General features: G+C 43.0%; 1 protein-coding gene across 3 annotated transcripts in view; it reads left to right on the forward strand.

The window, feature by feature from the left end:
- The window catches only part of ptpro (protein tyrosine phosphatase receptor type O), a 51,536-nt gene extending 34,031 nt beyond the window's left edge, over positions 1-17,505 (forward strand). For all 3 annotated transcript variants that reach the window (XM_079623899.1, XM_079623900.1, XM_079623901.1), the window contains 10 exons: positions 1,093-1,128; positions 1,233-1,314; positions 3,415-3,505; positions 12,666-12,742; positions 15,184-15,318; positions 15,426-15,548; positions 15,660-15,814; positions 16,774-16,909; positions 17,147-17,255; positions 17,365-17,505. In XM_079623899.1, coding sequence (XP_079480025.1) covers positions 1,093-1,128; positions 1,233-1,314; positions 3,415-3,505; positions 12,666-12,742; positions 15,184-15,318; positions 15,426-15,548; positions 15,660-15,814; positions 16,774-16,909; positions 17,147-17,251 — 940 coding nt within the window. In that variant the 3' untranslated portion in view covers positions 17,252-17,255; positions 17,365-17,505. The remainder of the gene's footprint in view (positions 1-1,092; positions 1,129-1,232; positions 1,315-3,414; positions 3,506-12,665; positions 12,743-15,183; positions 15,319-15,425; positions 15,549-15,659; positions 15,815-16,773; positions 16,910-17,146; positions 17,256-17,364) is intronic.
- The last annotated feature ends 2,304 nt before the right edge of the window (positions 17,506-19,809 follow it).

The raw sequence follows: 19,809 nt of genomic DNA on the forward strand, positions 1-19,809 counted from the left end.
CGACGCCGAGCTCCGGAGACTCACACACACACACACACACACTGTAGACTGACTGTAGATGCAGACTGAGCTCTTGATTCTGTGTCTGACTCCAGCATGACACTAACGCTCTGCATGACGACACACACACACACACACACACACACACAGTTTCTCGTCCTGCATGTCTGCTCTAGTTCCTCTGTTCTGTGTTTGGACTGAATCCTTCTCTGTTCCTCTGATTTCCTGAAGGAATGTTCCGGGTTTAATACGAGCTGAGTGACAGCTGTCAATCACAGGAAAGAATAACAGTAGTGCACTTATGATGAAGTCTATGGGGAAAGATTTACAGTTATAAGAGATATAATGGAGAAATGCTAATATTTATAAAATTATATACCGGTATGCATATTTTAATACGATTGTTTAAAAATATTAACAAAAACTTAAAATTATTAAATGTCTATAAATTATTCAAAACACTGTATAATCAGTTTAAGTCATATTATGGAACGCTATAGAAAAAGACAAAAGATTATGACATTTTATAATTAATATATTACATTTGAATAAAATTGTAAAGTAAAAAAAAAAATATTTGATCAAATATATATTTTTGTATATATATATAATGTAGGTAAATTATAAAATGCTAACTATATATGTATAATTATATAATTTGAATAACATAAAAAAATATATATAAAAGAAAATATCCATCAAATATGTATATAAATTATAAAATAGAAAATACAGTTTTTAAACAATATTATAAAAATATTGATATAAATTCTAAAACAAATACACATTGTAAACAAATTAAATAAAATGTATATAAATGTATTTCTAAAATAAATATTTATATAGATTATACAATGAAAAATTAACTGTTTAAATAAAAAAACAGTCATAAACATTATAATATGTGATCAAATCTCTTACTAACCACGTCTATTTAAAGTCCTGTCAGTGTTCTGTGAACGAGTGTGTGTGTGTGGTTCAGGACGCCAGCGCTGAAGCTCGAGAACCTGGACATGCATGTTTAGTGTGTAGGATCGTGTGTGTGTGTGTGTGTGTGTGTGTCAGTTCACTGACGCTTCTGTGTGTTTGCAGGAGCAAAACTGCCCTCAAGAAGAGGAAACTGACCAGGTAATACTAGAGGAAAACCATCCTGTGTGTGTGTGACGTGTTCTATGGTGCAGACTGGTATTGATGATGTGTGTGTGTGTGTGTGTGTGTGTGTGTGTCTTCAGCCCAGTCCAGCTCAGTGATTTCGACGCCTACATCAAAGACATGAGCAAAGACTCGGCGTACAAGTTCTCTCTGCAGTTTGAGGTAACCGAACACATGAGTGAGGGTATCTGCAAATTTTTTAAAGTCAAATTTAAGGCTTTTTAAGACTTTTTTAAGACCTGAAGAAATAAAAATTAATACCGTACATTAGGGGTGTGCAATATTAACAAAAATATATCTCGATATTTTCAAAGTTTTGTTGATAATAATCAGATTAAATTTTACTGATTTTGTACTGGTACCATGGCTGGTTTAGGCCTGTTGTTGACAGCAGACTCACAAAGATATTCATATTTAACATATTCTATCTATGCAGTGGTCAGTTCACAGTAGTGACTGAAATAAAAAAAAATATTAAGGGGCAATATTTGCCACCTTAAATTGATTTCCAGGGGCATTTTCACCTAAATATGGAAATTATTTCTAAACGTATTTAGAGGTATGCATTACCTTTTATGTCAAATTCTAACATTCAAATTAAATTCTATTAGAATAAGACCGTACCACTGTCAAATTAAATAATTTAATTAAAAACCATCCTTGCAGTGCAGAGGTGACACAGAAGCGGCATCCGGACTGGCATTACTATATTTACACTTAATTTGCAATTGCATAAATAAAGCTATTCAATATTTAAATATGAAATATTTTATAATTTTAACATTTTAATTAAAGGGTACTTTAAATATGCAACTAAACCCGCCAGTAGGTGGCAGTAAGTCACTGTCTTAATAAGCGAGTTGTTGGAGTTTTATTCAACCGATTTGTTCAAACGGCCGATTCATTAATTGAATCAAATGATTCGTTCAAAACGCGGATTTCAGTTTTTAAAAAAGAATCGCTGTCTGTTGTTGGACTACAGTTTCATTATAAAATTCTCGTCGGCGAAATAAAGGGGGAAACAAACAATATTGACAATATAAAAAGTAACACACAATGTTAACTTTATTGTTAATTTAACTGTTGTATAAAATAAATAGCACATTTGCAGTTGTGCACAGGAAAACGGCACTCTTGCTCGTGATATTCTAATATAACAACATAATATGATATAAATATAATAAGACAAAAACTAATTTGGGGACATATCTATAACTGCACTGACACATCACGCAGTGAAAGCAAGCATGAGAGACAAACGCGATGTCAGCTCGAACTCGCGGTGCCTCGTACGTAACGTTAGTTAAAACAATGATTACAATATCATCATAGTTCATAGACAATCCTAAGCACAAAGAATGAACTTACTATTGAACTGACATTTACTCGATCTCTTATCCTCTCCTCTCGCGTGCAGGAGACAGACGCAGGCTAATACGCTGCCGTAAATGACGCGAATCGTCACGTGAACAAGCAAATCCACAAAGATAGAATAATAAAAAATAATACGTACGCTAATTAGATAGTTTTCATTTGGAAAGCATTTAGATACGTCGTCAAAGTGTCATCTAAAATTTAAGACCTTTCATAGGTAAAAATAAGACTTTTCATAAGTAAAAATAAGACTTTAAGACTTTTTAAGGCCTTAAATTTTAAATATCGAATTTAAGACTTTTTAATACTTTTTAAGGATCCGCGGGGACCCTGGTGTGTGTGTGTGTGTGTGATGGCAATTTCAAAACACATGAAGCTTCAAAACATTTACGAATATTTGTTCCGAATCGATTGTTCGGAGTGTATCTCAAACTCCCAGAGTCACATGACTTCAGTAAACGAGGCTTCGTTACGTCACAACCGTTTCGAGGTTTCACCACTGGGGGGCGATGGTCTCTGTCAACCCGATGAGAACCACTGAACAAGTGTGTGTGTGTGTGTGTGTTACTGACCTCTGATCAGTTTATACACTTGTAGACGTTTTAATTAGACATTAGTATAGGCTAATTAAAATGAATAATGGAAGTTAATAGTCTCTTATTGGCCAGTTTAGCTGAGCCAATCATAGAGCAAACAAAACCTGACACTTGATGATCATATTTAGATTACATAAATGTTTTTATGCATGTTTGGCCTGGGGTTTCTGTTGCATTTCCACTGTTCTGACCACTAGGGGTCACTGTGGAGACGGTGTCGGATTGTTTCGAAGCCTCGATCTGCACACCACTAGTGTGTGTGTGTGTGTGACTGCTGTGTTTTATCCGTCAGGAGCTGAAGAGTGTCGGTCTCGATCTGTCTCATGAAGCCGCTGATCTGCCCGTCAACAGACCCAAGAACCGCTACACCAACATCCTGCCCTGTGAGTGGCCGGCCTGAAAGCCCCGCCCACTGTAGTCATAGCAACACTGCTCTCATTGGCTATAGCCTGTGTGACCTCACACTTTAAGTTGAATAATCAAAACAACCAGATGAAAAACATTAGAAACTTTGATTTGTAAAATGAATAACTTTTGGAGAAATAATCTAATCCTCCTATTAATCATTGTAATGATATTGTTGAGTCAATATCAATGTTTAACACATCAATGATAACACATCATATATTTACTAGAGCTGTCAAATCAATTAATCGCATCTAACAAAAGTTTGTTCATATTTAATATATGTATATATACACTAGGGCTGCGCAATATATCGAATTTATCGAAATATCGCAAATGTATATATCGCAATATGCATATCGCAACAGCTTGCAATAAATCGGGTCATGAACAAAAGACAGTTTTCTTAGCTTTAATAAGTATCAGGATATATTTAATTCATACAGTGAAAACTAAGCAATGTTTAATTTTTATATTTTATGATTCAGTATCTTTTATTAAATAAACCTAATGTAGGATAACCTGAACCCCTTAAAATAACACTTCTTATGCTACAGTAAAACACTAATGTTCACTTTCAGAAGTTATAAGGATGTTTTCTTGTCATAAAAAGAATGTGAAACATGTAGGTTATATCATTTTAAATATATTATAAAGATAATTTAAGTTTATTTTACACACTTTAAGCATTATCGTATCGCATATCGCATTATTTAAGGAGTTATCGCATTTTTCTTCAATATCGCACAGCCCTAATATACACACTCACTCACTCACACACTCCCTCCCTCACACACAATCACACACTCACTCACTCAATCACACTCCCTCCCTCACACACAATCACACACTCACTCACTCAATCACACACACACTCTCACACAATCTCACACTCACTCAATCACACACTCACTCAATCACACTCTCACTCAATCACTCAATCACACTCTCACTCAATCACTCACTCACACACTCCCTCCCTCACACACACACACACACACACACTCACTCACTCAATCTCACACTCTCACTCAATCACACTCACTCTCACACACACACTCACTCACTCACTCACTCAAACACACACTCACTCACTCACACAATCACACACACTCACTCACTCACACACACACTCACTCAATCTCACACTCACTCAATCACACTCAATCACACACTCACTCAAACACACACACTCTCACTCACTCACACTCTCACACACTCACTCACACAATCACACACACACTCTCACTCACTCACTCACTCACAATCACACACTCACTCACAATCACACACTCACTCACTCACACACACACACACTCACTCACTCACTCACACAATCACACACACTCTCACTCACTCACTCACTCACACAATCACACACACACTCACAATCACACACTCACTCACAATCACACACTCACTCAATCACACACACTCACTCAAACACTCACACAATCACACACTCACTCACTCACTCACTCACTCACTCACTCACTCACTCAATCACACACACTCACTCAAACACTCACTCACAATCACACACTCACTCACAATCACTCACACACACACACACACTCACTCACTCACTCACACAATCACACACACTCTCACTCACTCACTCACACAATCACACACACACTCACAATCACACACTCACTCACAATCACACACTCACTCAATCACACACACTCACTCAAACACTCACACAATCACACACACTCACTCACTCAATCACACACACTCACTCAAACACTCACACAATCACACACTCACTCACTCACTCACTCACTCACTCACTCAATCTCACACTCTCACTCAATCACACACTCACTCAAACACACACACTCTCACTCACTCACACAATCACACTCTCACTCACACACACACTCTCACTCACTCACACACACACTCACTCACTCACTCACTCAATCACACACACTCACTCAAACACTCACACAATCACACACACACTCACTCACTCACTCAATCTCACACTCTCACTCAATCACACACTCACTCAAACACACACACAATCACACTCTCACTCACACACACACTCACACACTCTCACTCACTCACACACTCTCACTCACAATCACACTCTCACTCAATCACACACACACACTCACTCACTAACACACAATCACACACACTCTCACTAACACTCTCACTTAATCACACACACACTCACTCACTCACTCACACACACTCTCACACACTCACTCACACAATCACACTCTCACTCAATCACTCACACAATCACACACACACTCTCACACACTCACTCACTCAATCACACTCTCACTCACACACAATCACACTCTCACTCACACACACACTCTCACACACTCACTCACTCACACAATCACACTCTCACTCTCACTCAATCACACACACACTCACACTCACACAATCACACACACTCTCACACACACTCTCACACACTCTCACTCAATCACACTCTAACTCACACACAATCACACTCTCACTCAATCACAGACACACTCACTCAATCACACTCTCACACACACTCACTCACTCAATCACACTCTCACTCACACACAATCACACTCTCACTCAATCACACACACACTCTCACACACTCACTCACTCAATCACACTCTCACTCACACACAATCACACTCTCACTCAATCACACTCTCACTCACACACAATCACACACACACACTCACTCAATCACACTCTCACTCACACACACACACACACAATCACACACTCACTCACTCACACTCTCACTCACTCTTACTCACTCACTCACTCAATCACACACTCTCACTCACTCACACACACACTCACTCACACACACACACACTCACTCACAATCACACTCTCACTCTCACTCAATCACACACACTCACTCAATCACACACTCACTAACACACAATCACACACACACTCACTAACACTCTCACTCAATCACACACACACTCACTCAATCACACTCTCACACACAATCACACACTCACTCACTCACACAATCACACTCTCACTCAATCACACACACACACTCACACAATCACACACACACTCTCACACACTCACTCACACTCTCACTCAATCACACACACTCACACACAATCACACTCTCACTCAATCACACACACTCACACACAATCACACTCTCACTCAATCACACACACACACACACTCACTCAATCACACTCTCACTCACACACATACACACACACTCACACAATCACACACTCACTCACTCACACTCTCACTCACTCTTACTCACTCACTCACACTCTCACTCTCATACTCACTCACACAATCACACTCTCTCTCACTCACACACTCACTCACACAATCACACTCTCACTCAATCACACACACACACAATCACACTCTCACTCAATCACACACACTCACACACAATCACACTCTCACTCAATCACACACACACACTCACACACACTCTCACACTCTCACTCAATCACACACTCACTCAATCACACACTCACTCTCACTCTCACACTCTCTCTCACTCTCTCTCACACACTCAATCACACACTCACACTCTCTCTCACTCACTCACACACTCTCTCTCACTCACACACAATCACACTCTCACACACAATCACACACTCACTCACTCACTCACACAATCACACTCTCACTCAATCACACACACACACTCACACTCTCACTCAATCACACACTCTCACACACAATCACACACTCACTCACTCACTCACTCACTCACTCACTCACTCACTCACTCACTCACTCACTCACTCACTCACTCCCACACAATCACACTCTCACTCAATCACACACTCTCACACACAATCACTCTCACTCACTCAATCACACTCACTCACTCAATCACACACTCTCACTCACTCACACTCTCACTCACACTCACACACTCACACTCACACACTCTCACTCACTCACAATCACACACTCACTCTTACTCACACACTCTCACTCACTCAATCACACACTCACTCAATCACACACTCACACTCACTCTCACACACTCTCACTCACTCACACACAATCACACACTCACTCTCACTCAATCACACTCACTCACACACAATCACACTCTCACTCACTCACACACTCACTCACTCACACACTCTCACTCACTCAATCACACACTCACTCAATCACACACTCACACTCACTCTCACACACTCTCACTCACTCACACTCTCACTCACTCACACACAATCACACACTCACTCTCACTCAATCACACTCAATCACACTCACTCACACAATCACACACTCACTCACACACTCACTCACACACTCTCTCTCACTCACACACACTCACTCACACTCTCACTCAATCACACACTCACTCACACACTCACTCAATCACACTCACTCACACACACTCTCACTCAATCACACACTCACTCACACACTCTCACTCAATCACACTCTCACTCACTCTCACTCACACACTCACTCAATCACACACTCTCACTCACTCACACTCTCACTCACACAATCACACTCTCACTCAATCACACACACACTCACACACACACTCACACACTCACTCACTCACACTCACACACAATCACACACACTCACACACAATCACACTCTCACTCAATCACACACACACACACACTCACTCAATCACACTCTCACTCACACAATCACACACTCACTCTCACACTCTCACTCACTCTTACTCACTCACTCACTCACACACTCTCACTCTCACTCTCATACTCACTCACACAATCACACTCTCTCTCTCTCACACAATCACACACACACACACTCACACAATCACACACACACACACACTCACACAATCACACTCTCACTCAATCACACACACTCACTCACACTCTCACTCAATCACACACACACACACACTCACACAATCACACTCTCACTCAATCACACACACTCACTCACACTCTCACTCACACACAATCACACTCTCACTCAATCACACACACACACTCACACACACTCTCACACTCACACTCTCACTCAATCACACACTCACTCAATCACACACTCACTCTCACACTCTCTCACACACTCAATCACACACTCACACTCTCTCTCACTCACTCACACACTCTCTCTCACTCACACACAATCACACTCTCACACACAATCACACACTCACTCACTCACTCACTCACACACTCACTCACTCACTCACTCACTCACTCACTCACACACTCTCTCTCACTCACTCTCTCTCTCACACTCTCACTCACTCAAACACACACTCACTCTCACTCAAACACACACACACTCTCACTCAAACACACACACACTCTCACTCACTCAAACACACACACTCACTCAAACACACACACACACACACACACACACACACACACTCACTCACTCAAACACTCACACACTCTCACTCACTCAAACACACACACACTCCCTCACTCAAACACACACACACACTCTCACTCACTCAAACACACACACACACTCTCACTCACTCAAACACACACACACACTCTCACTCACTCAAACACACACACACACTCTCACTCACTCAAACACACACACACACTCTCACTCACTCAAACACACACACACACTCTCACTCACTCAAACACACACACACACTCTCACTCACTCAAACACACACACACACTCTCACTCACTCAAACACACACACACACACACTCTCACTCTCTCACTCACTCAAACACACACACACACACACTCTCACTCACTCAAACACACACACACACACTCTCACTCACTCAAACACACACACACACTCACTCACTCAAACACACACACACACTCTCACTCTCTCACTCACTCAAACACACACACACACACACACTCTCACTCACTCAAACACACACACACACACACTCTCACTCACTCAAACACACACACTCACTCACTCAAACACACACACACTCCCTCACTCAAACACACACACACACTCACTCACTCACTCACTCAAACACACACACACACACACACACACTCAAACACACACACTCACTCACACACTCTCACTCAAACACACTCACTCACTCTCACAAACACACACACACTCTCACTCAAACACACACACTCTCACTCAAACACACACACTCTCACTCAAACACACACTCTCTCACTCACACTCTCTCACACACTCTCTCTCACTCACACACAATCACACTCGCACTCAATCACTCACACACACACACAATCACACTCTCACTCACTCTCACGTAATCACACTCACACACTCTCACACACAATCACTCAATCACACTCTCACTCAATCACACACTCTCACTCACTCACTCTCACACTCACTCACACACTCTCACTCACTCAATCACACACTCACTCAATCACACACTCACTCTCACACTCACACACTCTCACTCACTCAATCACACTCACTCAATCACACTCTCACTCACTCACACAATCACACACTCTCACTCAATCACACTCTCACTCACTCACTCACACACTCTCTCTCACTCACACACTCACTCACACACTCTCTCTCACTCACACACTCTCTCTCACTCACACACTCACTCACACACTCTCTCTCACTCACACACTCTCTCTCACTCACACACAATCACACACTCTCTCTCACTCACTCACTCACTCTCTCTCACTCACTCACACACAATCACACACTCACTCACAATCTCACTCAATCACACACTCACTCACTCTCACTCAATCACACACTCACTCACACAATCACACACACACACACACACACACACTCACACACTCTCTCACTCACTCACACACTCACTCACTCACTCTCACTCACTCACTCACACACACACACACACACACACACACACTCACTCACTCACTCACTCAACACACACACACACACTCACTCACTCAAACACACACACTCACACACTCTCACTCAAACACACACTCTCACTCAAACACACACACACACTCTCACTCACTCACTCACTCAAACACACACTCACTCACTCAAACACACACACACTCCCTCACTCACGCAAACACACACTCACTCACTCAAACACACACACACTCCCTCACTCACTCACACACACACTCCCTCACTCACGCAAACACACACTCACTCACTCAAACACACACACTCACTCACACACTCTTACTTACTCACACACACACTCTCACTCACTCAAACACACACACTCTCACTCACTCACTCAATCAAACACACACACACTCACTCAATCACACTCTCACTCACTCACACACTCACACTCTCACTCACACACAATCACACTCACTCACACAATCACTCAATCACACTCACTCACACAATCACTCAATCACACTCACTCACACAATCACACACTCTCACTCAATCACACTCTCACTCACACACTCTCTCTCACTCACACACTCTCTCTCACTCACACACTCTCTCTCACTCACACACTCTCTCTCACTCACACACAATCACACACTCTCTCTCACTCACTCACTCACTCTCTCTCACTCACTCACACACAATCACACACTCACTCACAATCTCACTCAATCACACACTCACTCACTCTCACTCAATCACACACTCACTCACACAATCACACTCTCACTCACACACTCACTCACTCACACACACACACACACACACTCACTCACTCACTCACTCAACACACACACACTCACTCACTCAAACACACACACTCACACACTCTCACTCAAACACACTCACTCTCTCACTCAAACACACACACTCTCACTCACTCACTCACTCACTCAAACACACACTCACTCACTCAAACACACACACACTCCCTCACTCACTCAAACACACTCCCTCACTCACGCAAACACACACTCACTCACTCAAACACACACACACTCCCTCACTCACTCACACACACACTCCCTCACTCACGCAAACACACACTCACTCACTCAAACACACACACTCACTCACACACTCTTACTTACTCACACACACACTCTCACTCACTCAAACACACACACTCTCACTCACTCACTCAATCAAACACACACACACTCACTCACTCACTCAAACACACACTCACACACTCTCACTCAAACACACTCACTCTCTCACTCACTCAAACACACTCACTCTCTCACTCACTCAAACACACACACTCTCACTCACTCACTCACTCAAACACACACACACACTCACTCACTCAAACACACACACTCCCTCACTCACTCACTCAAACACACACACACTCCCTCACTCACGCAAACACACACTCACTCACTCAAACACACTCCCTCACTCACGCAAACACACACTCACTCACTCAAACACACACACTCACTCACACACTCTTACTTACTCACACACACACTCTCACTCACTCAAACACACACACTCTCACTCACTCACTCAAACACACACACTCACTCACTCACTCACTCAAACACACACACACACTCACACACTCTCACTCAAACACACTCACTCTCTCACTCACTCAAACACACACACACTCTCACTCAAACACACTCTCACTCACTCACTCAAACACACACACTCACTCACACACTCAAACACACACACACTCCATCACTCACGCAAACACACACTCACTCACTCACACACACACTCTTACTTACTCACACACACACACACTCTCACTCACTCAAACACACACACTCTCTCTCACTCACTCAAACACACACTCACTCACTCACACACTCTCACTCAAACACACACACTCTCACTCAAACTCTCACTCACTCACTCAAACACACACACACACTCTCACTCAAACACACACTCTCACACAATCACACTCACTCAAACACTCTCATACACACACACTCTCACACACACACACACACTCATATACAAACTTTTATGTTAGATGTGATTAATCGATGTAAAATATGAAATATAGGTTAGAGTGTCAGAAGGCTAGATATCATCATCTGTGGTGTGTGATGGCACTGAACACTCACTGGTTTTACTCTCGTCAGTATTATGGGAGTTCAGTTCTTCAGTGACAATTGGCAATTAAACCAAGACTTTAAAAGATATATATGAAGTTGAAATGCCTCGTGTGTTTCACCGAAGCAGAAATCGGGAAAGCTTTATATGCATTATTGCTAAAGATCAACATGTCAATGGAGATTGAGTGTATTATGAGTTATGGAAGTTGTTCTGAATGTGTGTGTCCTCAGATGACTTCAGCCGAGTGCAGCTGATCTCTCTGCACAACGACGAGGGCTCGGATTACATCAACGCTAACTATATTCCTGTAAGTATATCATCAATATCTAATCATGTGTTCACAAACAAGTATTCATTACTTTAGTGAGCTCATTGTTTCTGCATTAAATTACTACGTTTAAATTAACAAATTTTTTTAGCTAACTGTGATTTGTATATGTAGATTTCTGAAATACATAACTTATAGACAGTCTGATAACAGAACACTGTAATATGGACTCGTGCACTTTCTGAGAAAGAAACATGAATTGAATTGACCGTTCGCAAAGACCCGCCCCCTTTAGTTACTGTTGCTATGTCCGATAAGCCACGCCTCTCTCACGCAGTGAACAATACATCGCGGAGCAGAGCGGACACAGACCAGCTTACTTTTGATATGAAAGAGTCTCATCTTTCAAATTTTTTAAAGTAATTTAAACTATAAATAGCGTTTTGTGGCTCTTTAATGTGTGTGACGGATCGCTCAGTTAAAACCGCTCGTGAACCGTTCATCTATAGGATCAAATAAACATGAATGAACATCAGAAGGAATGTTGTTTTATACGATTAGTTCACTTTAAAAAAAAAACCTTTGCTGATAGTTTACTCACCCCGATGTCATCAAGATGTCCATGTCTTTCTTTCTTCAGTGGAAAAGAAATGAAGGTTTTTGATGAACACATTTCTCCATATAATGGACGTCAATGGGCCCCAAACGGGTCAAGGTCCAGATGACAGTGTCAGCGCCGCTTCAACGGGCTTTAAACGACACCAGACGATGAATACGGCTCTTATCTAGCGAAACCATCGTCATTTCACAAATAAATAAAAAAAAGTTTAAGTTTTATAACCACAAGCGCTCGCCTTGCTCTGTTCTGTGATGCGAGTGTCGTGACGTCACGTGATACGCAGTTACGCTGAAAAGGTCACGCTTGACGAGTCAGTGTTTACAGATGTGCGGAAGGAGGACCATACACACATATTCAAATGTCTTTGTGTCAGTTTATCGTTTAAAGGGGGGGTACAATGGTGTTTCATGTATTCAGAGTTGTTTACAGGGTTAAAGAGATGGATTCTCATGCTAATAATGGCCAAAGTTTGAAAAGTTATTTTGAACGAATAACAGAGAATTTCTGTGCTGAAAATCATACTTCCGGATTGCAACACGTTTCGGCTGGTTTTTTTCTATCGTAGATCTAATGACGTAGACCAGAGTGGAACTCCTTATATGAGCATTGCTCTCGGAAAAGCGCGTTCACGCACACGTCGACCAGAGGAGAGAAAGACCGCGCTCATCGACGCATAGACATATATCTCTATATAATATCTATGCATCGACGCGCTACTACCGGAAATCATCATCAGCAGCGCTAAATAGGAATGGTTGATGTCAAGAATGTCTCCAAAAAAGTGTGTTTTGGGATGTGAGGGAAAGTTTACCTTGTTCAGCTTCCCAAAGAACCCAGTGTTACTGGAACAGTGGATGCAGTTTGTATTTCCGGGACAGCAAAGGAGTGTGGCAAGTGCGGTTTTGTGTTCTGGTCATTTCAGTGACGAATGTTTTATTAACAAGACCCAGGTCGTCGCTGGATTTGCAAACCAAATACTATATATATATAGTAATATGGCCTACCGCACCACGATCGATAATAAGCAAACCTTCCCGGGCGCTCCCGCTTGACTCTATAGCTCCGCCCACGCCCAGAATCAAGGACCTCGGCTTTTTCCGGTTAGAATCGGAAAGCTGTATTTTTATTTTATAAATATGATGAAACTAAAGACTTTTTGGAGATATGAAGGACGCACTATTACTCTATAGGTACTCAAGATTAACATGAGATTGACTGAAACTAAGTATTTTACCCCCCCTTTAAAATGCCCATCTCGTGTGTGTATCCTGGTGTTGGAATATTAAAAAGCCTAAAAGAACATTTTTGTCAGGACAGATCGACCTTTACAGTGTAACTGTGTATTACGTGACGTCACGAACGCGCATCACAGAACAGAGCAAGGCGAGCGCTTGTGCTTATAAAACGTAGACTTTTTTATTTATTATTGAAATGACGATGGTTTCGCTAGATAAGAGCCGTATTCATCGTCTGGTGTCGTTTAAAGCCCGTTGAAGCGGCGCTGACACTGTCATCTGGACCTTGACCCGTTTGGGGCCCATTGACGTCCATTATATGGAGAAATGTGTTCATCAAAAACCTTCATTTCTTTTCCACTGAAGAAAGAAAGACATGGACATCTTGATGACATCGGGGTGAGTAAACTATCAGCAAAGGTTTTTTATAAAGTGAACTAATCCTTTAACCGCGGAAAGACGTCAGTACACAAGTTCAAATCCTCAAACGTTAATCTACTAACTCTCCTGACTGCTATGGCGGATTATGATTGTTCAGATCGCCTGTCAATCAAACTCCCTGCGAAGGGTCAATTGAATAGAATATGAACTAGATGTTCAGTGTGTGATGTGCATCTGGTCTCCAGGGTTACAACTCTCCGCACGAGTACATCGCCACGCAGGGGCCGCTGCCCGACACCAGGAACGAGTTCTGGAAGATGGTTCTGCAGCAGAAGTCCAACATCATCGTCATGCTGACCCAGTGTAACGAGCGCAGGAGGGTCAGTTCCCATGGCAACCGCCTCCGCTGGCCACCATGGTTACAGAGCGCTGTGATGAGGTTGTGTAGACACTAGCGGATGCTAACGGTGAATGTGCTCGTGTGCAGGTGAAGTGTGATCACTACTGGCCGTTCACTGAGGAGCCGGTGGCGTACGGAGAGATCACAGTCGAGATGCTGTCAGAGACCGACTCGCCCGAGTGGACCATCCGAGACTTCAGACTGGGATATGTGAGGAGAACAACACATCACACAGACGGAGACAGATAGATAGATAGACAGACAGATAAGAGTATCATGTGATCTGATGTGTGTGTGTGTGTGTGTGTGTCTCCCCCTCAGGCTGATGAGACTCAGGATGTTCTGCACTTTAACTACACGTCGTGGCCCGATCACGGGGTTCCCACTGTCAACGCCATCGAGAGCATCTTACAGTTCGTGCAGATCGTCCGGCAGCAGGTCAACAGAACCAAAGGCCCGATCGTCGTCCACTGCAGGTGAGAGGCCGTCAGCGGAGTGTGTGAGTGAGGGGGAGTGTTTGAATGTGTGTGTGAGGGAGAGCTTGTTTGAGAGTGTGTGAGGGTGTGTTTGAGAGTGAGTGTTTGAATGTGTGCGAGGGAGAGTGTGTTTGAATGTGTGTGTGAAAGAGTGAGTGTTTGAATGTGTGCGTGAGGGAGTGTGTGAAAGAGTGAGTGTGTGAATATGTGCGAGGTAGTGAGTGTTTGAATGTGTGAGGGAGTGTGTTTGAGAGAGTGTTTGAATGTGTGCAAGGGAGAGTGTGTTTGAATGTGTGTGTGAAAGAGTGAGTGTTTGAATGTGTGCGAGGGAGAGTGTGTTTGAATGTGTGTGTGTGAGGGAGTGAGTGTTTGAGAGAGTGTTTGAATGTGTGTGTGAGGGAGTGTGTTTGAGAGTGTTTGAATGTGTGTATGTGTGTGTGTGTGTGTGTGAAAGAGTGAGTGTTTGAATGTGTGCGAGGGAGAGTGTGTTTGAATATGTGTGTGTGAGGGAGTGAGTGTTTGAGAGAGTGTTTGAATGTGTGTGTGAGGGAGTGTGTATGTGTGTGTGTGTGTGAAAGAGTGAGTGTTTGAATGTGTGTGTGTGGGAGTGTGTTTGAATGTGTGCGAGGGAGGGTGTGTTTGAATGTGTGTGTGAGGGAGTGTGAAAGAGTGAGTGTTTGAATGTGTGTGTGAGGGAGTGTGAAAGAGTGAGTGTTTGAATGTGTGAGGGAGAATGTGTGCAAGTGTTTCAAACACTCACTCTTACACACACACACACACACACACACAAACACTGTGTTTGAATGTGTGTGATGGAGTGAGAGTGAGTTTGAATGTGTGAGTGTGTGAAGGAGTGAGATAGTGTGTTTAGGGAGTGAGAGTGTGTGTGTGTAAGTGTTTGAGGCTTTGCTGAGATGTTACTGACAGCATGATGCGCGTGTGTGTGTGTGTTCCCTCAGCGCTGGAGTGGGTCGGACCGGCACATTCATCGCTCTGGACCGTCTGATGCAGCACATCCATGAGCACGAGTACGTGGACGTCCTGGGCCTGGTGTCGGACATGCGCTCGCACCGGCTCTCCATGGTGCAGACTGAGGTACACAACCTGTGTGTGTGTGTTTGAGTGCGAGTTTGTTTGTTTGTGTAATTGTTCGGGGGGGTGTGTGTGTGTGTGTCTCTGAGTGTGAGTGTAAATGTAAAAATGCAGAAAGTTGTGTGTGTGATGGGCAGGTTTAGTGTAAGAGGAGACAATATACAGTTTGTACAATATAAAAACCATTACATCTATGAAAAATCCCCTTTAAAACACGTGTGTGTGTGTGTGTGTGTGCAGGAGCAGTACGTGTTCATCCATCAGTGTGTCCTGCTCATGTGGAAGAAGAAGAAGCAGCAGTCGCACACTAGTGATGTCATCTACGAGAACGTCAGCAAGTCCTAATGAAGTGAGTTCAGTTTCTCACGGAGAATCACTCCTTGTTTCACTCGATGCTGACGATTGTGTGAGTTGTGTGAACTCTGCATAATGCTCACGTGTGTCTGTGTTTCCTCCAGGTCTGATTCATCGCCACCATCGACCGCAGAGGAGAATCTCACACTCATTTACGTCCCATACAAGCTCTTATTTAACCACGAAACAAATCAAATGCCTTAAAAAAACGAGCTGCCTCGTTCTCCCGGCCCGGCGGACCCATCAGCATCTAGTGTTTTAGTTTGTGTGTTAATCTCAGGATCATCTGCGCTTGTTTTAGGCCGGTGTAAAGTGTGTGTTGTGAGTTTATATCGCACTCTGTCTGTAATAGAGTTAGTGTTCACGTCTTCAGAAGAAGCCGAGCGGTTCGAAAACAACCTTTAATCTCCGTCACTGCCACACACTGCCGCGCTCGACCCGCTCCAGGGATGAAGCAACGGAAGAGGGACTTTCCCAACACACCATCATATCTGTGTGTGTGTGAGAGAGAGAGAGTGTGTGTAAAATAGTGTGAGTGTGTGTGTGTGTGTGTGTGTGTGTGAGGGAATGTGATTGTGTGAGTTTTTGAGTTTGTGTGAGTGTTTGAGTGTGTGTGTGTGAGAGAGTGTGTGTGTGTGAGGGAGTGTGTGTGTGAGGGAATGTGATTGTGTGAGTGAGTGAGTGTGAGTGTTTGAGAGTGTGTGAGAGAGAGTGAGTGTGATTGTGTGTGTGAGAGAGTGTGTGAGAGAGAGAGATTGTATGAGTGTGTGCGTGAGAGAGTGTGTTTAAGTGTGTGTGTGTGAGTGTGTTTAAGTGTGAGTGTGTATGAGAGAGAGAGTGAGTGTGATTGTGTGTGTGAGAGAGTGTGTTTAAGTGTGTGTGAGAGAGAGAGAGAGATTGTATGAGTGTGTGCGTGAGAGAGAGTGTGTTTAAGTGTGAGTGTGTGAGAGAGAGTGTGTTTAAGTGTGTGTGTGTGAGAGTGTGTTTAAGTGTGTGAGTGTGTGTGTGTGAATGTGATAAAGCAACGAAAGAGGGATTTTTCACCTGAGGTCGACGCTGCGCTTCTGTGTGTTTCTGCTAAAGCTTCATCACACACACATCAGCTGGACCTCCGGCTTCATCTGCACACACACTGGATTGTCACTGGTTTGAGCTCGTCGACTCGTTCCAGTGGCATTTGCACAATTCCAGTGAAGCGGCTGCGGTCGGACTGAATGTGAGCGTCCAGCAACTCGTATATCATCATCTTCTTCATCATCATCATCTTCATCACTGCTGAATCTGACACTGATGTCGTGTTGCATGCTGCAAAATGAAAGACTTGAGATTAGTCTCATCTTTAGGTTTAGACTCGAGCTCAGAGTCCCAGCTGACAGGGAACGTTACAGGAGGAGTCCACTTCAGAATTAAAATCTCCTGATAATGTACTCACACACACGTCATCCGAGATGTTCACGTCGTTCTTTAGTCGAAGTTAGAAATGCAGGTTTGTGAGGAACACACTCCAGATGTTCTCCATATAGTGACTTCAATGGTCCAGCGGGTCGAAGGTCCAGATGTGAGTTTCAGCTTCAAAGTCTCTCACGATCCAGCCGAGGAATAAGAGTGTCATCTAGACACACCAGCCGCCATTTTATAACTAAATACACATTTATATACTTTTAACCACTAATGCTGGTCTTGCACTCGCTGTGATGCGCCACACATTACGTCATCAGGGTGAAAGGTCAAGCGCGTTCCGGGTCAGAAATGTAAAGTAGAGCGAGAGACTCCATCTTATTTTCTCCTCAACTTCAAAATCGCCCGTTATCGTTGTTTTAACTTATTTGTTGTAAACGGCGTTTGACTCAGTCGTTGCTTTGTGAACACTGGGTCGGTTCTTCCGCCGACGTCACGCTTGACCTTTCACCCTGATGACGTAATGTGTGTCGCATCACAGCGAGTGCAAGACCAGCATTAGTGGTTAAAAGTATATAAATGTGTATTTAGTTATAAAATGGCGGCTGGTGTGTCTAGATGACACTCTTATTCCTCGGCTGGATCGTGAGAGACTTTGAAGCTGAAACTCAAATCTGGACCTTCGACCCGCTGGACCGTTGAAGTCACTATACGGAGAACATCTGGAGTGTGTTCCTCAAACACCTTCTCCACTGAAGAGAGAAAGACGTGAACATCTCGGATGACAAAGTAAGTTATCAGGAGATTTTAATTCTGAACTGAACTCCTCCTTTAATAGAATGTTCATTCAAAATTATCTGGTCTTTAATAATGTTCTCAAAACATTAACATCATTCATGGAACGTTTAATTCTAAAACATTTTTTAAATGAAACAATGTTTCAGAATGTTCAGAGAACATTCAAATGTAACGTTCCCGAAGAACGATAAAATGGAATGTTGAGCTTTTTTTTATTTTATTTAAAATGCTTTTAGAATTTTCAGAGAACATTCAGAAATAATGTTTCCGGGAAGATTCCGAACGAAGCGTTCTTTGTGTCGGCTGGGCCGTTATCTCCACACTTGCCTGTTCTGTCAAACACACGAGTGAGT

The sequence above is a fragment of the Phoxinus phoxinus genome, assembly GCF_949152265.1.
Source record: "Phoxinus phoxinus genome assembly, chromosome: 9".
NCBI lineage: Eukaryota > Metazoa > Chordata > Actinopteri > Cypriniformes > Leuciscidae > Phoxinus > Phoxinus phoxinus.